This window comes from Canis aureus, chromosome 3 (genome assembly GCF_053574225.1).
Source record: "Canis aureus isolate CA01 chromosome 3, VMU_Caureus_v.1.0, whole genome shotgun sequence".
NCBI lineage: Eukaryota > Metazoa > Chordata > Mammalia > Carnivora > Canidae > Canis > Canis aureus.
The window spans coordinates 60,250,748-60,268,600 of NC_135613.1; the positions used below are offsets into that span (position 1 = coordinate 60,250,748).

The 17,853-nt window shown below is 38.1% G+C and overlaps 1 protein-coding gene across 5 annotated transcripts in view; it reads right to left on the reverse strand.

The window, feature by feature from the left end:
* Positions 1-461: 461 nt before the first annotated feature.
* MMP12 (matrix metallopeptidase 12) overlaps positions 462-17,853 on the reverse strand; it is a 39,484-nt gene continuing 22,092 nt past the window's right edge. For 4 of the 5 annotated variants that reach the window (XM_077893257.1, XM_077893260.1, XM_077893261.1 and 1 more), the window contains 11 exons: positions 15,212-15,283; positions 14,878-14,940; positions 13,514-13,761; positions 12,784-12,932; positions 12,575-12,700; positions 9,606-9,767; positions 8,933-9,056; positions 3,430-3,563; positions 2,908-3,067; positions 2,060-2,163; positions 462-1,154 (listed from right to left, as the gene is read on the reverse strand). In XM_077893257.1, the coding sequence (XP_077749383.1) occupies positions 1,054-1,154; positions 2,060-2,163; positions 2,908-3,067; positions 3,430-3,563; positions 8,933-9,056; positions 9,606-9,767; positions 12,575-12,700; positions 12,784-12,932; positions 13,514-13,761; positions 14,878-14,940; positions 15,212-15,283 (1,443 nt within the window). In that variant the 3' untranslated portion in view covers positions 462-1,053. Of the gene's footprint in view, positions 1,155-2,059; positions 2,164-2,907; positions 3,068-3,429; positions 3,564-8,932; positions 9,057-9,605; positions 9,768-12,574; positions 12,701-12,783; positions 12,933-13,513; positions 13,762-14,877; positions 14,941-15,211; positions 15,370-17,853 lie in introns of those variants that run through there. The other variant, XM_077893258.1, reaches the window with a different exon arrangement.

The window sequence follows — 17,853 nt, forward strand, 5'->3', positions numbered from 1 at the left end:
GGCAGTCCAAGCTACCAGCATGATGTGCTCATCATGTATCATTTTTTTCTCAATAAATCAATGAGGTGGCCACCACTACTGCTTTTTCCTAAAGTTAGGGATTTAATGTCTCATCAAGGTCACACAGCAATTAATTATGTGGCCCACATTGTGAGGCCCAAGCTGCAATGGAAATTACATGGGAACGGGAAGTTCCCATTACAGTTCTCCTCCTCTCCAGGCTCATGATCATAGGCTGGGCATGCTCCTCTGGGGCACATGTGGTCTGGAGAATGCTTTCTTGACTCAAGACTAGGCATTTAGTGGTGTTCAATGAGTAGCCAAGCAAATACAACTTCTTCCCACTTGCCTTATTACATAATTCACCACTTATGTAGAGGCTTGTTTTACTTAGGAGTAGGTTCAGAACTGTTTTTGAAATGGACATTGTTATTCAGGAAAAAATTCTCAGGAACCAAATATTTTCTTTCAAATTTTTATTTGAGCAAAGGAAAAATATATATACTTTATATAAGATTTAGAAAAATCAACACTGATAACAGAATAAAATAACATTATGACCATAATTATATAATTTACTTATATGTTACATTAATTGTCATTTTCTGGTATATTATGTTTGTATTTCAAAAGAATTAAAATTATATACTTGCTGAAAGATTTGATGGCCACAGAAACTAATCATTTCTTAATGGTAGTTAAGGCAAAGAAATAATGATAATTTCTCAGTTTTGAGATGTTTAAGGACCAAAATATTCTGTTGCCCCTTGAAAAAGTGTCTGTTTTCAAGCCTAATAGTTGAATCAAGTAAAAATTGACAATGATGATTTTCAAAATTAAAAAACCTTACATACAGTATAGTGACAGTATAGGAGTATATATATATATATTCTCCAATGTACTCTTCAAAGTATATATGTGATAATTTATCTATGGCCTATGGATTTTACCTTATTTCATGACACATGTCACTGTTCATGTAAACTGGGCACATAGCAAGTATGCAATAATTAAACTGAAGTGAATTGACCAACATCACTAATTATACCATTCCTAACAACCTGACATGATACTTTGTTTCGGCTTTTTGGTGATACGATGGGATATGACATCATATTCAAATACGTCAGGTCCTTGGAAGAAATAGTAGTGTCCTAAAAATAAAAACATATTGAATAGTTTAATTCTTCACTTGCATTTCTTAAAAAAAAAAAACACACAGATCTGTGCTTTTGTAGATTATCTATATTAGACCAAATTTTAAAGATGATCTATATTAGACATTTGAGAATATAAACGTTAGGCCCCTGCACTCAGTATCCTGCCTCAGGATATCTATTTACTGCCCAAACATTTCACCACTAAATATCTTCATTAATTTAATTGAGAAGATTGGTCTTAAAAGCTGACTATTAAGATGTGACCATTTTTGAAAAGTCACACTCAAGGTGGAGAACTCAAAGTGGGAGGGAAGAAATTGGAGCCAGGTGGGGCACATAGAGGCCTTGATGGAGAAGTAAGAAAGACATGGCAATGGGAATAAAAACAAAATGCCTTGGCCCAACCAACAGTTTGCTTCGGCTGACCTTGCCTGAAGATATTCTCAACACAAATGCCAACATTCTCAAGTTTTTCTTATCTCACCCTTAGCCCTAGTCCACATGAGCCCATGCAGTGTGGGAGGGGCTACAAGGAAGGTACAAAATGTAAGGCATAAAAAAGTATGTGAGGCCAGCTTGCCTAAGTCTTGCCATACACTCTCTCACAGATGCTGTGCAGCTTGACATGGTCAGACATTCCAGAGACTCAAGATGCATGGAATCATATGCTCCCACCAGCTAGACCACCCTAGAAATAAACTGTGTACACCACTCATTCTTTGAGCCCACCTATTCTAACCCTAGCAGACTATGAATTTTCCCTCAGGGGCCCTATGGAGAACTGTTGGGTCCTGTTCTGTTCTGATTTGGGTCCCCATTCTCTGACTTTGAAGGCTTTATAATCTTCAGAGTTTTAAAAAGGGATTTCCAGTATCTCCATGGCTTCCTGATCTACTTACTGTTATAATAGTAGACTGCATCAACTGTAGGTTTAATTCCTGGGAAGTATTTGGTAATCAATTTGGGATAACCAGGGTCCATGAATTGTGTCTTCTCATCGTACCTGAGCAAAGAAATAATCAGTAGGACCTCCATCAAAAACTGTATTTCATGATGAGGAGTTTGATATTTTATGACACAAACCACAAGACCTACCTATTCTCTCTTGAAAGGCTTTTCCTGAAAAGGCAACTTCAGTTGCACTGAGAAGAAAACCAAGGACCTAAACAGTCTAGTGATTTATTCCATGTCCCTACAGGACTCAGACTCTAGGTCAGGAACTTTCTGGTCAGGAACCTGAGTTCTGGTCAGGAACTTTCTCCATTGCTGTACAATGCCTCCACCCGTGCCTGGTCCTGCCTTGTAGAGCCCAACTGTCAAATTTCCTATAGGTGAAGACCTTACAGGATTTGCTGCCACTCAGAAGATGGTTTCCTCATTTTGTCTCCTTGGGTCAAGTGGTTCTAAAAAGTATCTGAAGAGTACACTCCTCAGACTGTATGAATCCTGGGTCTCATATGTCTAAGCCACTGTTCTCCAATGTACTTCTACTGTGATTAATGACGTGACATTTTACTTAAAGTGTTCCTTTAAAAAACACATTATGTGTTATCTCATACCAGAATCCCAAAATTTAGGGAAGAGAAGTAGGATGACAGTAATAGTCCAGATCTATGCTCCCTTGATACCTCTCCTAGGAAGGTCAGGGATCCTTGGGAATTTACACAGAAAACCTACCTACTGAAAACCCCATTCCCTGCCTGTTTCATGAATTTTAGGAGTCACCATACCAATCATTAAAGCTCACCTCCAAAATTGATCATCTACAAAGAAGTAGGTCTTATAGAGAAGTGGGTTAAAAACAGCTGCATCAATTTTTTTCACAGAGTCAGGAAAGCCCAAAGAATGTATGTTCTTGGGATAGTGTGGCTGTGGTCTCAAATTGCTAATTAACCAGTACTTATCATCTGTGAAGAGAAAGAGAAAGCATGCACTGGAATCATACAAAAAGAGTAATGGAAATACTGACTCACTACAAACAACATAATTCTGTACCCATAGTTCCAAAACATATTGCTCCTTGTTCTTGAACATGGTTTATATCCAATGGTTCTGTATTTTTTCATATCACGATCTTATATTGGACAAACTTTTCCTGAAATCTTTACACATTACCTAGGTATTTAAGCTATTTTTTAGCTCATAGTTCAGACTTTCTATTAATTAAATCTGGAGGGCTTTTCTCTATGTTTATAAAAATTAGTAGTATTTCCTTCATTTATTCTCTTCCATAAACTTGACTCAGTAGCAAACTAAACATTAGAGTTACCTTTAAAAAGAAAAACTTGATTTCTGGCTCCAATTTCATAAGCAGCTTGAATGCCAGATGGTAAGGTTGGCCACAAAGAAGAAATTAAAGTAACACTGTTCTTTGGACTCTCTGGATGCCTCCACCACAAGAATCTGATGAAAAACATTTAACACATGTTAAAAATCACTATAGACTCAAGAACCACCAATGTTCGTTCACTGGGAAAGATTGTGAAATGGCTTAATGTTTTTATCCAATGTCTTTACATCCTGCTCCATGGATATCTTGATAGGAGCACCACAAGGAATGGATCTTAATAGATTCTTTTGTAATAACACTGATTTTAATAGGCGAGCCACCATATGGAAATACCCTGACACTTGAAATCAAGAGATCTGGGTTCTAAACTATACCTACAATTCCTTCACCAGTTTATAAAAGAATTTATTTATCTCAAATGTCTCAGTTTTTGAATCTCAAAAATGAAGAATAATGAGACTAAAGATCAATGACAAGAAGAAAACTGGAAAAAAACCCACAAGCATGGAGGCTGAATAATGTGCTGCTAAACAATCAATGAAGAAATGAAGAAATCAAAAAAGAAATAAAAATAACTTAAGACATATGAAAATGAAAACACAACACTCTAAAATCTTGGGGCTACTATAAAAAAGTTCTAAGAGGGAAGTTCATAGTGACATAGGACTACCTCAAAAAATAAGATAAATCTCAAATACATAATCTTTTTAAAAAGATTTTATCTATCTATTTGACAGAGAGAGAGTGAATGCAAGAGTGGGGGGAGTGGCAGAGGGAATAGAGATGTAGTCTCCCTACTGAGCAGGGAGCCCAACATGGGGCTCAAACCCAGGATTCCAGAATCATGACCCAAACTGAAGGCAGACACACAACTGAGCCATCCAGGAGCCCCTCAAATAAATAATCTAAACTTACAGCTGAGGAAACTAGAAAAAGAACAAAGGTTGAAGTTAAAAGAAGGAAATAATAAAGATTGGAGTGGAAATAATTTGAAAAAAAAGACTAAAAAAATATTTTCAAAATTGGTGAAGCTAAGAGTTTGTTATTTCAAAAGATAAACAAGATTGGTAAGCCTTTATCCAGATTCATCAAGAAATTTGAGAGAGGACTCAAATAAATAAATTCATAAATACAAAAGAAGTTACAATTGATTTCACAGAAATACAAAGGATCATAGAAGACTACAACTACAATTACATGTGAATAAATTGGACAACCAAAACAAGTGGATATAAATTCCCCAAATCATGCAATCTTCTAAGACTGAATCATGAAGAAATAGAAAATTTGAACAGACCCATTATTAGAAATGAAATTGAATCAGTAATCAAAAACTCCCAGCAAATAAAAATCTAAGACCAGTTTCACAGGTGAATTCTACCGAATAAAAAAGACTTAATCTTTACTCTTCTCAAATTATTCAAGAAGAAGAAGAAGAAGAAGAAGAAGAAGAAGAAGAAGAAGAAGAAGAAGAAGAGGAGTTCCCAAACTCATTCTATAAGGCCAGCATTATCCTGATACCAAAACCAGACAAAGACACCACAAAAGAAATTATAGGTCAATATCCCTGATGGACATGGATGCAGAAATTCTCAACAAAATATTGGCAAACCAAATTCAATGATACATTAAAAGGATCATATACCACTATCAAGGAGGAGTTTATTCTAGGGATGCAAGGGTGGTTCAATATCCACAAATCATTGCAGTATACCACCTTAACAAAATGAAGGATAAAAATTATGATTATTTTAATAGACACAGAACAAGAATTTGACAAAATTTATCATCCATTCATGATAAAAAAAACTCTCATTAAAATTATTATAGAGGGACCACACTTCAACATAATGAAGACCAGGTATGGCAAACCCACCACTAACTTCATACTCAATGGTGAAAAGCTGAAGGCTTTTCCTTTAAGATCAGGAACAAGACAAGGAAGTCTACCCTTGCCACTTTTATGGAATCTACTGTCAGAAGTCCTAGCCACAGTAATCAGATGAGAAAAGAATAAAAGGCATCCAAATTGGAAAGGTAAAAGCAAAACTGTTGCTATTTGCCGATGGAATGGTACTATAATTAGAAAACCCTAAAGACTCCACCAAAAAACTAGTGAACTAAGTAAAGATGCAGGATATAAAATCAATATACAAATCTGTTGTATTTCTATACATTAATATCAAACTATCTGAAGAAATTAATAAAACAATCCCATTTATAATTGCATCAGAAAAATAAAATATCTAGAAATGAATTTTACCAAGGAGGTGGACAACCTGGACTTCGAAAACTATAAGGCGCTGATGAAAGAAACTAAAGAAGACACAAATAAATGGAAATATACATGCTCATGGACTGCAAGAAGCAACATTGTTAGAATATCCATACTATCCAAATCAATTTTCAGATTCAGTGTAATCCCTATCAAAATACCAATAGGACTTTTTTTTTTTTTTTTTTTTTACAGAACTGGAACAAAGAATCCTAAAATTTGTATGGCCCAGGAAAGATTCCAAAGCAATCTTGAGAAAGAACAAAGCTGGAGGTAATATGCTCCCAGATTTCAAACTTTACTACACAGCTAAATTAATCAAAACAGTATGGTATTAGCAGAACAACAGTCACATAGATCAACAGAAAAGAATAAAAAGCCCAGAAATAAACTCAAACTTAAGTGGTCAGCTAATTTATGACAAAGGATCTGAGAACAGGGAAAAGACATCTCTTCAATAAATGGTATTGGGGAAACTGGAGAGCTACATGCAGAAGAATCCATTTGGACCTCTTTCTTACACCATACACAAGAATAAACTCAAAATGAATTAGAGATTAAAATGTAGAAACCTGAAACCATTACATTTCTAGAAGAAAATATGGGCAGTGAGCTCTCTGACACTGGCTTCAGAGATTAGGCTGCCACCACCAGCTGTGCACATAGCATACACGTGTGCACCACAAAGGGGACCACAGGAGTCTTCTAGCTTCTGCTCTGCTAAAGGTCAAATACGAAAGCTTTGATGAGCAAATGTTCCCAGACCCCTGGTTGCTGGGACTACCCCTCAGGAGGGTCACAGGCACCTCCCCTATCCTAAGCCCTTGGCCCCAGCCATCTCCCTACAGACCAAGGCAGGCAGCTGCCCTGACCAGCAGAGCTCAGCCCTGCTTCCACTTCTGTCTTGCCTCATCCAAAAATTGGCTAAACTGGGGGACTTCAGGACTGGATCATATTCACCTCCTCTGATGACCTCTCTTTCTGGGGCCCCCATCATTGCCGTTCCATGGGGGAGGCACATGCATCCCAGCAAATATGAGCAGCGTAGCCTTGGTCACAATCGAGAGGGCAGATCTAAATGTAAGCCTGAATTTTTTTTTTTAAGAACAGCATTAAATGTCTCTTTCTAAAAAAGAAAGAAAGAAAAGAAAGAAAGAAAGAAAGAAAGAAAGAAAGAAAGAAAGAAAGAAAGAAAGAAAGGAGGGAGGGAGGGAGGGAGGGAGGGAGGGAGGGAGGGAGGGAGGGAAGGAAGGAAGGAAGGAAGGAAGGAAGGAAGGAAGGAAGGAAGGAAGGAGGAAGGGAGAAAGAAAAAAACAGATGTGGTATGAAACAGTCCCCAGTGACTCAGAGGACCTGGAACTTAATATGGCCTTATATTTGGGTTTAGTAAAGGATGGTTGGTAAAAACTTTTCCATATCCACTGAAGCCCAATCAAGAGTAAAAGCAGAAAGGAGTGGAAATGATGTAGAACATTGGAAAATTTCTTTTCTTTTCTTTTCTTTTCTTTTCTTTCCTTTCCTTTCCTTTCCTTTTCTTTTTTTTCTTTTCTTTCTTTCTTTCTTTCTTTCTTTCTTTCTTTCTTTCTTTCTTTCTTTCTTTCTTTCTTCTTTTTTCTTTCTTATCCATCCCCTCAGACAAGGACAACAAAAGCAAAAATAAACAAGTGGGAGGGACTACATCAAACTATAAAGCTCTGTACAGCAAAGGAAACCATGAACAAAATGAAAAGGCAAACACTCTAATGGAAGAAGATATTTGCAAGAGATATATCTAATAAAAGATTCACATCCAAAATATATAAGGAACTCATACAACTCAATATTTTAAAAAAATCAAACAATCTGACAAAAAATAGGCAGACAACCTGCATAGATATTTTTCCAGAGAAGACATACAGCCAATAGATGAATGAAAAATGCTCAATATCACTAACGATCAGGAAATGCATATCAAAACCATAAGAAGAGATCACCTGACACCTGTTGGAATGGCTAGGATAAAAAAAAAAGAAATAGCAAGTGTTGGTGAGGATGTGGAAAGAAGGAAACCCTTGTGCACTGTTGGTGGGAATGCAAACTGGTGCAGCCACTTGTGAAAAACCATATGGAGGTTCCTCAAGAAGTCAATTATAGAAATACCATATGATCCAGCAATTCCACTTCTAGGTACCCATCCAAAGCAAACAAAACACTAGCTGGGAAAGACATATGTACCCTATGCTCATTGGAGCATTATTTACAATACCCAACATACGGTTACAATGTCAATGTCCATCAACAGATGAATGGATAAAGAAGATGTGGTAATAAAGAATGGAATCTTGCCATAGTGACAACATGGATGGACCTAGAGCATATTACGCTAAGTGCAATAAGTCAGAGAAAGAAATTTCATAGATTTCACTTAAATGAGAAATCTAAAAAAAACAAAACCCAAAAAACAAATGAACAAACAACAGAACAGACTCATAGAGAACAAACTGATGGTTATCAGCAAGAAGAAGATGGGAGGATAGACAAAATAAGTGAAAAGGATTAAGAAGTACAAACTTCAGTTGTGTAGTAAGACACAGGCATGTAATATACAGCACAGAGAATACAGTCAGTAATGTTGTAACAACTCTGTATGGTGACAGATGGAGCTGGACTCATTTTGGTGACTCCTTCATAATATATATAAATATCAAATTATTGTGCTGTACACCTGAAACAATATTGCATGTCAATTATTCTTCAATCTAAAAAATGGAGAATATTTGTCGCATATACCAAATACTAATCTTCTCCATGCCTCTCCAATATTTGTTTCAATCTGTGCTCTAAGTTATCCTGGAATTCCTTTCTCTATAATCAAGAACCATCAAGACTTTTAAATAGGTACTGTCTCACCTGCAGTCCTAGACGACCATTTTTACCTGTGATTAAAGTAGTCTGGCTTTACTTCCTGCCTGGTCTTTCCTCACCCCAGATTCTTTTTGCAAATCCATTTTTTTAACCTATCAGCCTTCTTATCAAACACAAATATAATCACACCACCCTCTCCCTTCGAAACCTTCAGGCTGTCTACTTCCTATAGAAGTGAGTCCCAGTCTCTCCTTAATTTTTATTTACTTCATTTTCCATCATCTCCCACCAATCTCTGACAAAACATTCTAAAAATCCTAGGACAGAGCCTTTAATATTGGTTAGATATGAAGATGATTTTACCTGTCTTTAAAGAAAAATATTTTATTTCCTACTGTAGTAACAGCATCAAAACTCAAATTGGAGTCACAGTTGGCTGATTCTGTACCATCTGTATTTGATGAGAATTGGTGTTTTTCTGGACCTCCTGAAAATACATTTCAAGAAGCATGAGGGGAAAAAATATGCATTTTAACTGCTACAGGGAAGAACCATTCTTTTTAAAACATTCTGTTAAAAAAATAAATAAAAAATAAAACATTCAGTTTTCTGGATGAAAAATGCATAAAAAGCAATTTATGCTTCCTATCACACTCACAGGAAGCATACAATAAAGATCTTTCTCCCTCATGGTCTCAATGTCACGTCATGGAGGAGAAAAATCTGATCACTCTAGTTTTCCTGTTCCAGGCAGATTATTTCTCTGCATGCCTTCTTCAAAGACAATGGTGTACTGGACAGAAAGACCAAATCTGAGACCGGAAGGCTCAGATTCTGCCCCTGTCATGGGATTAGCATACTGGGTTTCCTGTGCTTTTCTGCAAAATGAAGGTAATATATGTGCTACCTCCCTCATAGGGTTTTCTTGAGGCTCAAGACAAAAGACAGAGGTTACTGTTTTATTCAAATATAGTTACTATGAGACTCTTCATAAGAGTATCTTTGTAAGGCAAAACAGTAAAGAAATTCAACTCACCATAGAGAGATTGAATGCCATGTATATCATCAGCAGAGAGGTGAAAGGTGTTGGGGTTAACATAACTGTAAGTAGGGAACATGATGGCTTTTGGATCACTGGAATGGCCAAGACCCAAGGAATGACCAAGCTCGTGGACAGCAACCAGGAACAAGTTTGTGCCTAAGAGGAAACCAACCAGAAGGGGAAAAGAGCAGTGAAATATGTCTGCATCCAGAGAACAATTATATAACTGAAATCTGATACAGTGAAAAGGAACCCATTTGGGAATACTTATCTCCTTTCCCTCTGACCCAGGCTTTTCAATGTCAGCACTGCCTACATTATAGGCCAAATAATTCCTTGTGGTTAGGGCTCTCCAGGTGTTTAGAAATCTCTGGGCTCACCACTTAAATTCAAGTAGCAAACCCCTCCAGTTTTGACAACCAAAAATGTCTCCAAATGTTGTCAAATGTCCTACTGTGGACAAAAAGGATCTCAGCACCAGCAGATACCTGACACATATTCTGTTGTGGACATTTCCAGAATAATTTGTAGCTCTGTTTAATTGTTCTCATTGTTCCACATCATTTCTGCTCCTTTCTGCTTTTACTCTTTTTTTTTTTTCTGCTTTTACTCTTGATTGGGCTTCAGTGGATATGGAAAAGTTTTTGCCAACCATCTTTTACTAAACCCAGATATAAGGCCATATTAAGTTCCAGGTCTGTGTCACAGCACGTCTGTTCCGTATGTGACTTGAAAGGAAGCTACTGCGCTCTCTCTTTCCAAATGAGGACACAGTTTCAGCAAGATTAATGGACCAAACTAAGTGCTTGAACCAAGGTTCAAATCTAAATTTCTTGGCTCAAAAGCTCATTCTTTTACTGTAAATGATTCAAAATGAAATCAAAGTCTATGCTTATGTTGCAGACATATTTATATCTCCAATTACAGTCACACCTGTTCTTTTTTTTTCTGTATGTTCTAGAGAATGTACCTTTGTAGGTAACAGAAAGGGGTATATATCAAATTTCTCAGTTTTGAGAAGATTTGAATAGCTCCTGACTGCTATTTTATTTACCTATGTTCTAGTCCAACACCTTCATTTTTGTCTTTTCCTATGGCAAAACCAAAGCTCAGAAAAGCTGACTTTCCCAGGGTCACACCCCACTCAGCTGTGGGGGCTGGTCCTGAGCTACTCTCCAGCACCAGGTGTGAACAATGAGAGAACACTTCTCCTGGGGTGGGGGTTGGGTGTGCTTTAGGAACACAGATCCTCTGAGCATTTCTTCTAACCCAGGGGCTCAGCAGCTAACTCACAGAGAATGAGAAAGAAGCAAAGAAGCAAAGACTCACTCTCTGCACTCTGCCTAAAACTGGGGAAAGTAGGCAAAACCTATTACAATTTGACCTAAATCTGAATTTCTCCTACTTTCAATTCCCATAATGCCTTATATCAGAATCATGGGTTTCTGCGTGTGATCTATTTCCCACTAGATTGTGTGCTCTTCCATGGGGGACTGTGTCCTCTTTATCTTTGTAACCAAACAGCACCCCTATCTGATGTTGTGATAGAAACTCAGCAACCACTGAAAGAACTGTTCATTTAATTTACCGGGTCAAAAAAGTGGGCGGACAGTCAGCACTTTAAGTTATAATTTTAATAAGTAATTTAGCTTTTTGAAAGCACAGAATTGCACCAAGTGAAAATAAGGCAACACAGACAGGTGGAAACTACACACTAGGTTAAAAGAAGAGAGCTAGGAAATGCTCATTCTGTCCCAGCTTCTCCAAGAGCTAGCTGCTAACCTTTTTTTGCTCTTAATTTCCTCTCTCCATAAATATCTGTATTAAATTATTTTTCTAAAGTCCTTTAGAATTCTAAAACATTCTGTGAGGCTAACCAACCCAAGTCTACCATGTCAGATGAAAAGACTATACACCCAAAATAACCTTGATCATCAATTAACACATGACCAGCTAAGGCTTTGCAGCTCAATGTGGACCTAATTCTGTATAGCTTGTCTTTTGATGATGCAAAACTCCTCTTCTCAGTCAAGAATTTAATAAGCCTTAGGCCATGTGTCAGACTAAAACAAATAGCCTTTCTGGTCTATGAAAACACTGCCATCTGAGGTATGCAATATACAGAGAAGGGGGTGCTGAGTAGAGCCCATCTTGAAGACTTTCCATTTACTTTCCACATGAGCTAGTCATAATCTAGAATTTCCCCCTGGAAATATTAGTAAGGCTTGTGATATGAGGGTTTGAATTTTCCAATGGATACTGATTCCTTCAAACAGGGGAGACTAGTTATTTCTCTCCCCCCAACTGTCTGAGAGGGATAGTGAATTATAGCCTCCTTTGTGAATACACACAAGGCATTGTCAGATGATCCCCTGGACATTCTGTTGTTCCAACCTCGGAACCTCAAGAGACCATATGACCATATAATCTTGTGTTTTGCTACAGGGATTTCTAAATTTTCTGCACTATAACTTCATCATTCTGTGTCACTATAAATCTAAGAAAGTGTCAGTTTATAATGCATCATGCAGACAACCCCTACCCTAGCATTGCTGGCATACCCATACTTAGTATCTGTGTTTGCTTGAGTTTATGGACCACTTGGCAAAAACTGACTAAATTATAGTTTTTACCTTTCTAAACTATGGCTTTTAGGGTTCTTGAGTTCACACTAATGAACTAGCTCATCCTCAGGATTCTTAAAACTGATCTTTAAGATAACCTAGCTCAGTATCCTCAACTTATAGAGGGTGAAATTGAGACAAAGTGTTACATTTTATTTAGTGACACATTATAATCAGAATGAGTCTTTCTACCCTCTAATCATTTTCAGAATACATCCTTTCAAAAGTGGGATGTAATTTAGGATCTATAAAGGGTTTTTCATGTGTAGTGATTTTGGTTTTTTCTTTGCTTTTTGTTTGGTTTTGGTTTTAGGGTTTTTTAATGGTTTCTTTTCTTACCTTTGTAGGTTTTAGTCCAGATTTCAGCCTCATCAAAATGCATGTCTCCCCCAATCTGAGGTCCAGGTCCAAAAGCATGGGCTATGACGCCACCTCTGCCATCAAAAGGGCTGAAGTCTCCATGAGCTTTGTAAAAGGAAGGAAAATCAGTCCTTCACATGCTATAGGTCATGCCAACAATACAGATGAAATAAGTCTATGTTATTTACCTCTAGATGCAAAAAGTATCATAATATCAGCCTCTCCTGAATTAACCTTCCTGAATTTCAGGGGGGTCACATTACTCCATACTTCAAAAGCTTTGTGGATGGCATAGTCAACATCTGCAGGCTGCATGTCAGGAGTGTAGTTATTTATTCTTTACCAGCAAAACAACAAAAGAGAGAAAAATATATTAAAGCTATGTGTTAATTCTTTTATTGTGATACTTCATTTTTGCCTGCATTGGTGGAAGAGGAATCATTTCATAGATCGATAGTCTAGATAATAAAAACCTGCATCACTAGCTACAGAATTGTGTATCCTTAGGCAGCTTCCTCCTGAAAGGGACTCTAATTGGATCTCTTCTCATTTACAATGTATGGGTTTTCTTTGTGAAGGATTTACATTCAAAGAAGCTTATGCCTTTTGCCTCTGCTCCCAGACCTCTGCATTTATCCATTTTGACCATCCTATAAAATGTTCTCGTGTCTATTATTTATTATAGATTTAGTTTTTATTTGCAGCCTTTCTACTCTGCTCTGGGCTGACAAGCCAAACAACTCTTCCTTGAGTGAACAATCCCCGCTTCTAGAAAGAATGAATATCAACACAGGGGAAATGCTAACAACTGAGGGAGGCTTCTTATCTGCTTCCAGACTTGGGGCTCTCTCTGAGTGGTTCAGGTTTCTGGGCGTCAGACCTATGGGAAGGTAGAAAAGTGCACAGCTACAATGTTACCTGTAGGTAATTAAATGTTTCTTCCATACTGGTCTCCCTTGCATCGTGGAGAAGTGTTGAACATCAGGCAGTCCGCATCGAGGCATGTGCATCATATCCAGAGTAGATGCATCCAGTTTCCCAGTTACTTTTAGCCCTAAGAACTGCTGCATCTCCTGGATTTTATTCTCCATCAAGTTCCCACCAACTCCCATTTTTGTCTTTGGAATTCCGTCCATCACAAAACCGTAAAAGTTTTCCAGGTACCTCTGAAAAAAATACATTTAGTTATAGTACATGGAGGGGTTTCTGATGGAGCTCTGTATGTTTGACTCAACAGCACATTGGTGCTTCTGAACGATGTATGAGAAAATTAATTATACGGAGAAAAAAATCTTAATTCTCTTTGCCGTTAAGGTGAGCCCCAAACTATTACCAATATTGATTACTGGAAGCCCACTGGAAACACGTTTATGTCTCTACCCCTTTGACCTTGTCTCCATCTGTTAAAATATATTTCAGTATCTAGCATATCATGGCATCAAGTAAACAGCAAAACCTTTATTGTCAGGATGCATAAATTATCAATTTAAGTTGGGATAAAATTTTCCTGCTTAAGAATCCAATGCTCGGGCAGCCTGGGTGGCTCAGTGGTTTAGTGCTGCCTTCAGCCCAGGGCGTGATCCTGGAGACCAGGAATTGAGTCCCATGTTGGGCTCTCTGCATGGAGCCTGCTTCTCCCTCTGCCTGTGTCTCTGCCTCTCTCTCTGTCTCTCTCTCTCTCTGTCTCTCATGAATGAATAAATAAATAAAATCTAAAAAAAAAAAAAAAAAGGAATCCAATGCTTAGCACAACGGACAACTCTGGCAAATGCAAAGTTGAAAGAGTTTTAGAGAATGGGGAGATTGTCCAAACTTATATAATTAGGGAAAAGAAACAAATGGAAAAAATCCAATTTTTAAAACATGCTCATGAAGAAATATCTGGGATGTCTGAAAGTAAAAAGTAAAAAGTATTCTTGAATCATCATGGTAGGCTGAAGTGGTTACATAACCAAGCCATTGCTCAAACCTCAGATTATTAAATAGCATTAAATGATTATTGTAAAATATTGAACAGAAGTAGAACTCCAATTATTTTGAACTAACTCTCCTCAGCCAAAGCTTTTTAGTAAAAGGGACAAGTTCATCCACCAATTTTATAACATGGTTTCAAAAACCAATGCCTTTCCTACATTCATCTTTGGCAAAGAAAAATATAGTGTTCAGAGCAAATAGCCTCCTAAACCAGTTTTCAACTGGTACTTTTCAAGATAAAACTAGTCAATGCAACAAATTTTATAGACAAAATTGGCTGGGTAAATACTCTAAGTGTCAATACTTACCCGAGCGTATGTCTCATTATTTTCTTCAGAGTTATTCAGTGGAACAGGTCTGGAAGCAGTGACCTGTAGGACAGTTTCAATTGGAGACTTTTATAACACTCCTTCAAAAGCAATATCACTTTCTTACATTTTCTTTGGCAAAGAAACAATACCACTTTCTTACATTCTCTTTGGCAAACTAGCTGTGCACTTTTCTAGCCCTTTCTACAGGGCTAGAAGCAAGTAGTCTCCTAAACTAGTTTTCAGCTAGTACTTTTCAAGATAAAACTGGTCAATGCAATAAATTTTAAAGACAAAAATCAAGCTGGGTAAATACTCTAGTGTCAATACTTACTTGACTGGATGCCACATCATTTTCTTTAGAGCTTGCAGAGTTGGTCAGAGGAATGGTACCCGAAGCAGTGACCTGCAGGATCAGTACCAACAGAAGAAACTTCATTCTAAACTTGCGAATGGCTCAACTCAACCTACCCAGTTCCTTCTCAGTACAAAGTTCCTCAAATGTCCTTACTTATATAGTCCTTAGGCCATGTTCTGTGAATATGAAATCCTTCGAGTGACTCACAGTTGATATCATCCCTTGATTTATCTCAAAAACACGCAAACACAAGCACAGATCTTTTTCTAGGACCACAATGGGTCAATAAGCACCAAACTCATCATTCAACAACTCAGAGGATTTTATTATATCCTTCAAAATAAATAAGCCCTATAGAATAACACATTAGGTGAGAAACACTACACACTGAAAATGTAACAGTAACTTAAAATGTATGTTTAGAAAATTCAGTATCTGAATTTTTACTATAATAATTTCCTTATATTTACTGTAGGTGAAATAAGCTTTTTCAAGAAACAAAATTTAAAATGTCAAATGAATAAAATAAAGTAGAAGAATCCTCTCCAAGCTGACTCTAGCTCCCTAGAGAACTGTGATATATAGAGACTTGAAGTTTAACACAGAAAAGTCTATAACATCCTGATGCTTTGATGTCTGCTTTATGTGTTGTTCAAGCTTAGATCCTCTTCTAACTTATGCCCGATCCCAACTGTGTACCTGGGTCGAGATTCCAGAGGACACGTCCCATACCTCCCTAATAGGCTGGAGTTGGCAGCCTAATGTCAACACTTCAACTGTGGAAGATAGGAAAGGTTTGCCTCTGAAATCTACCTCCCTATCTGCTCAGCTTCCTTTCCCTTGGCCTGGTTGCTCTGTTCACACAGGATCTGCTTGTCAGTCACAGAGAATGTTTGGAGACAAAAACATCTGAAAATCCAGCATAAATCACACAGGTAGACATGGGAGCTGGGGGGGCTGTCTCTCAATTCTGTGCGGATGGTCTCATAGAGGGGCCACCGGTGGTGGGTTAGGATTCAGTCACTGCTGTGACCCACCTCCCTCCCAACCCCCTGGGAACTGCCAGCTGCTCCCAGCCTTTCCCTGAGGCTGGCATTCCAGAAAATCAAGGAGGCACTTGTAGGAGCATTGTAGCTGGTTGGCATCCTCCCTCTGGCTCTGCCCTTTTCAAGCTCTGTGACTTGACCTCTAGGATCTTCAGATATTCCATTTGAAAATGAGGATAATGATCTTTGCCTCCTTAGGCTTTTGAGATGATGAAACAAGACATTTATTATAAATGTGAGCACTTACCATACATGCTCACAAATATTCATTTCCTTTCTTGGCCCAAAAGGAGTGTCATGCAGCTTATGGTTGCAACCAGGTATGGCTCTAGGATCCATGAAGGGGAAGATCATGTAGAAGTATTGTATAGTAATTCTGTCAGATACTGAACTCAAGAATCATAAATGAAGCATAGTGGTTTGGCTAGAAAGCAGGAAAAAGTGGGATTTATCAGAAAATATGGGTCGGGCTGGTTCTCTACCAGCAGAATGTTGCTCCATTAGAGTGGAGTCTGTCCGCCTTGCTCACCACTGTATTTCTGTGCCTAAGACTGCCTTGAGGTTAGTAGATGCTCAAGAAATAGGCATGGATGAATTTTGTTGGAGAATAGGGCCTATAGAATATCAAGAATAAACTTTCTTTGTGGGAGCGATCGTTATACAGAGGATGTGCTCCTAAACCACACTGAGAACATACAAGAATTGGTCTTACTCATCATACCAGGAAGGGGTCTGGTTTGGGGAAGAATTTCAGGAAGTCTAGAAAGTGTAGGATGTAAGATACAAGGCAAAAATGCCCAAGAAACAAAGGAAGGGGAAAAAATGCCCAAGATACAAAGGAAGGGGAAAAAATTTCCTCACAAAAACAATAATAAAAACAAAACTATACCCAAATTTTAATGGTCTCTGGTCTTGGCTTACCAAATGCCCCACAGGGGTTGAGTATGAGGGAAAGGGCCATTTGAGCAGTCGTAGAACATTGCAGGGGCTATGAGCTTAGGTTCTGGGGTCAAGTCTACCCAGCCTGAGAATCTTCGCTCCTTCTACAATCTTTCACAGTCATTAATCTGTATAAGACTTAATCTCTCCGTTTGTGAAATTGGAATAAAAATAGCAGCTACCTCAAGAGTTGTTACCAGGATTATGTTAAATTATAGGGAAGAGTACTTAGCCTACTGCTTGACACACCTTACAGGTTTAGCAACTTGCTAATCTTCTTCCTTTACTGCTCTCTCTCAGGGAAGACGTTTAGAAGAGTTGGCAATGGGGATGAGAAGGGCGATCGCCTCGTGCCCAGACCCCTCTCCTGTGTCCGAAGGAGCTACAAGATTATGATCCAGGCCCAGACTGCTTCTAGGGGACACGCTGAGGGAAGTTAGAATCAGGGGGTCACTGGCAGTGGCCCATGTGAAGGAGAGCAGAAAGTGGCCGAGGTCAGAGGCCCTCATAACAGGGACCACTTGTTGATAAGATCTTCTTCTTCTTTTTTTTTTCAAGATCTTCTTTAGTAAAAAGCAAAGTCTATAGCACAATGATTCTCTATTACACTGTTTCCTTCCTGAGGCAGACACC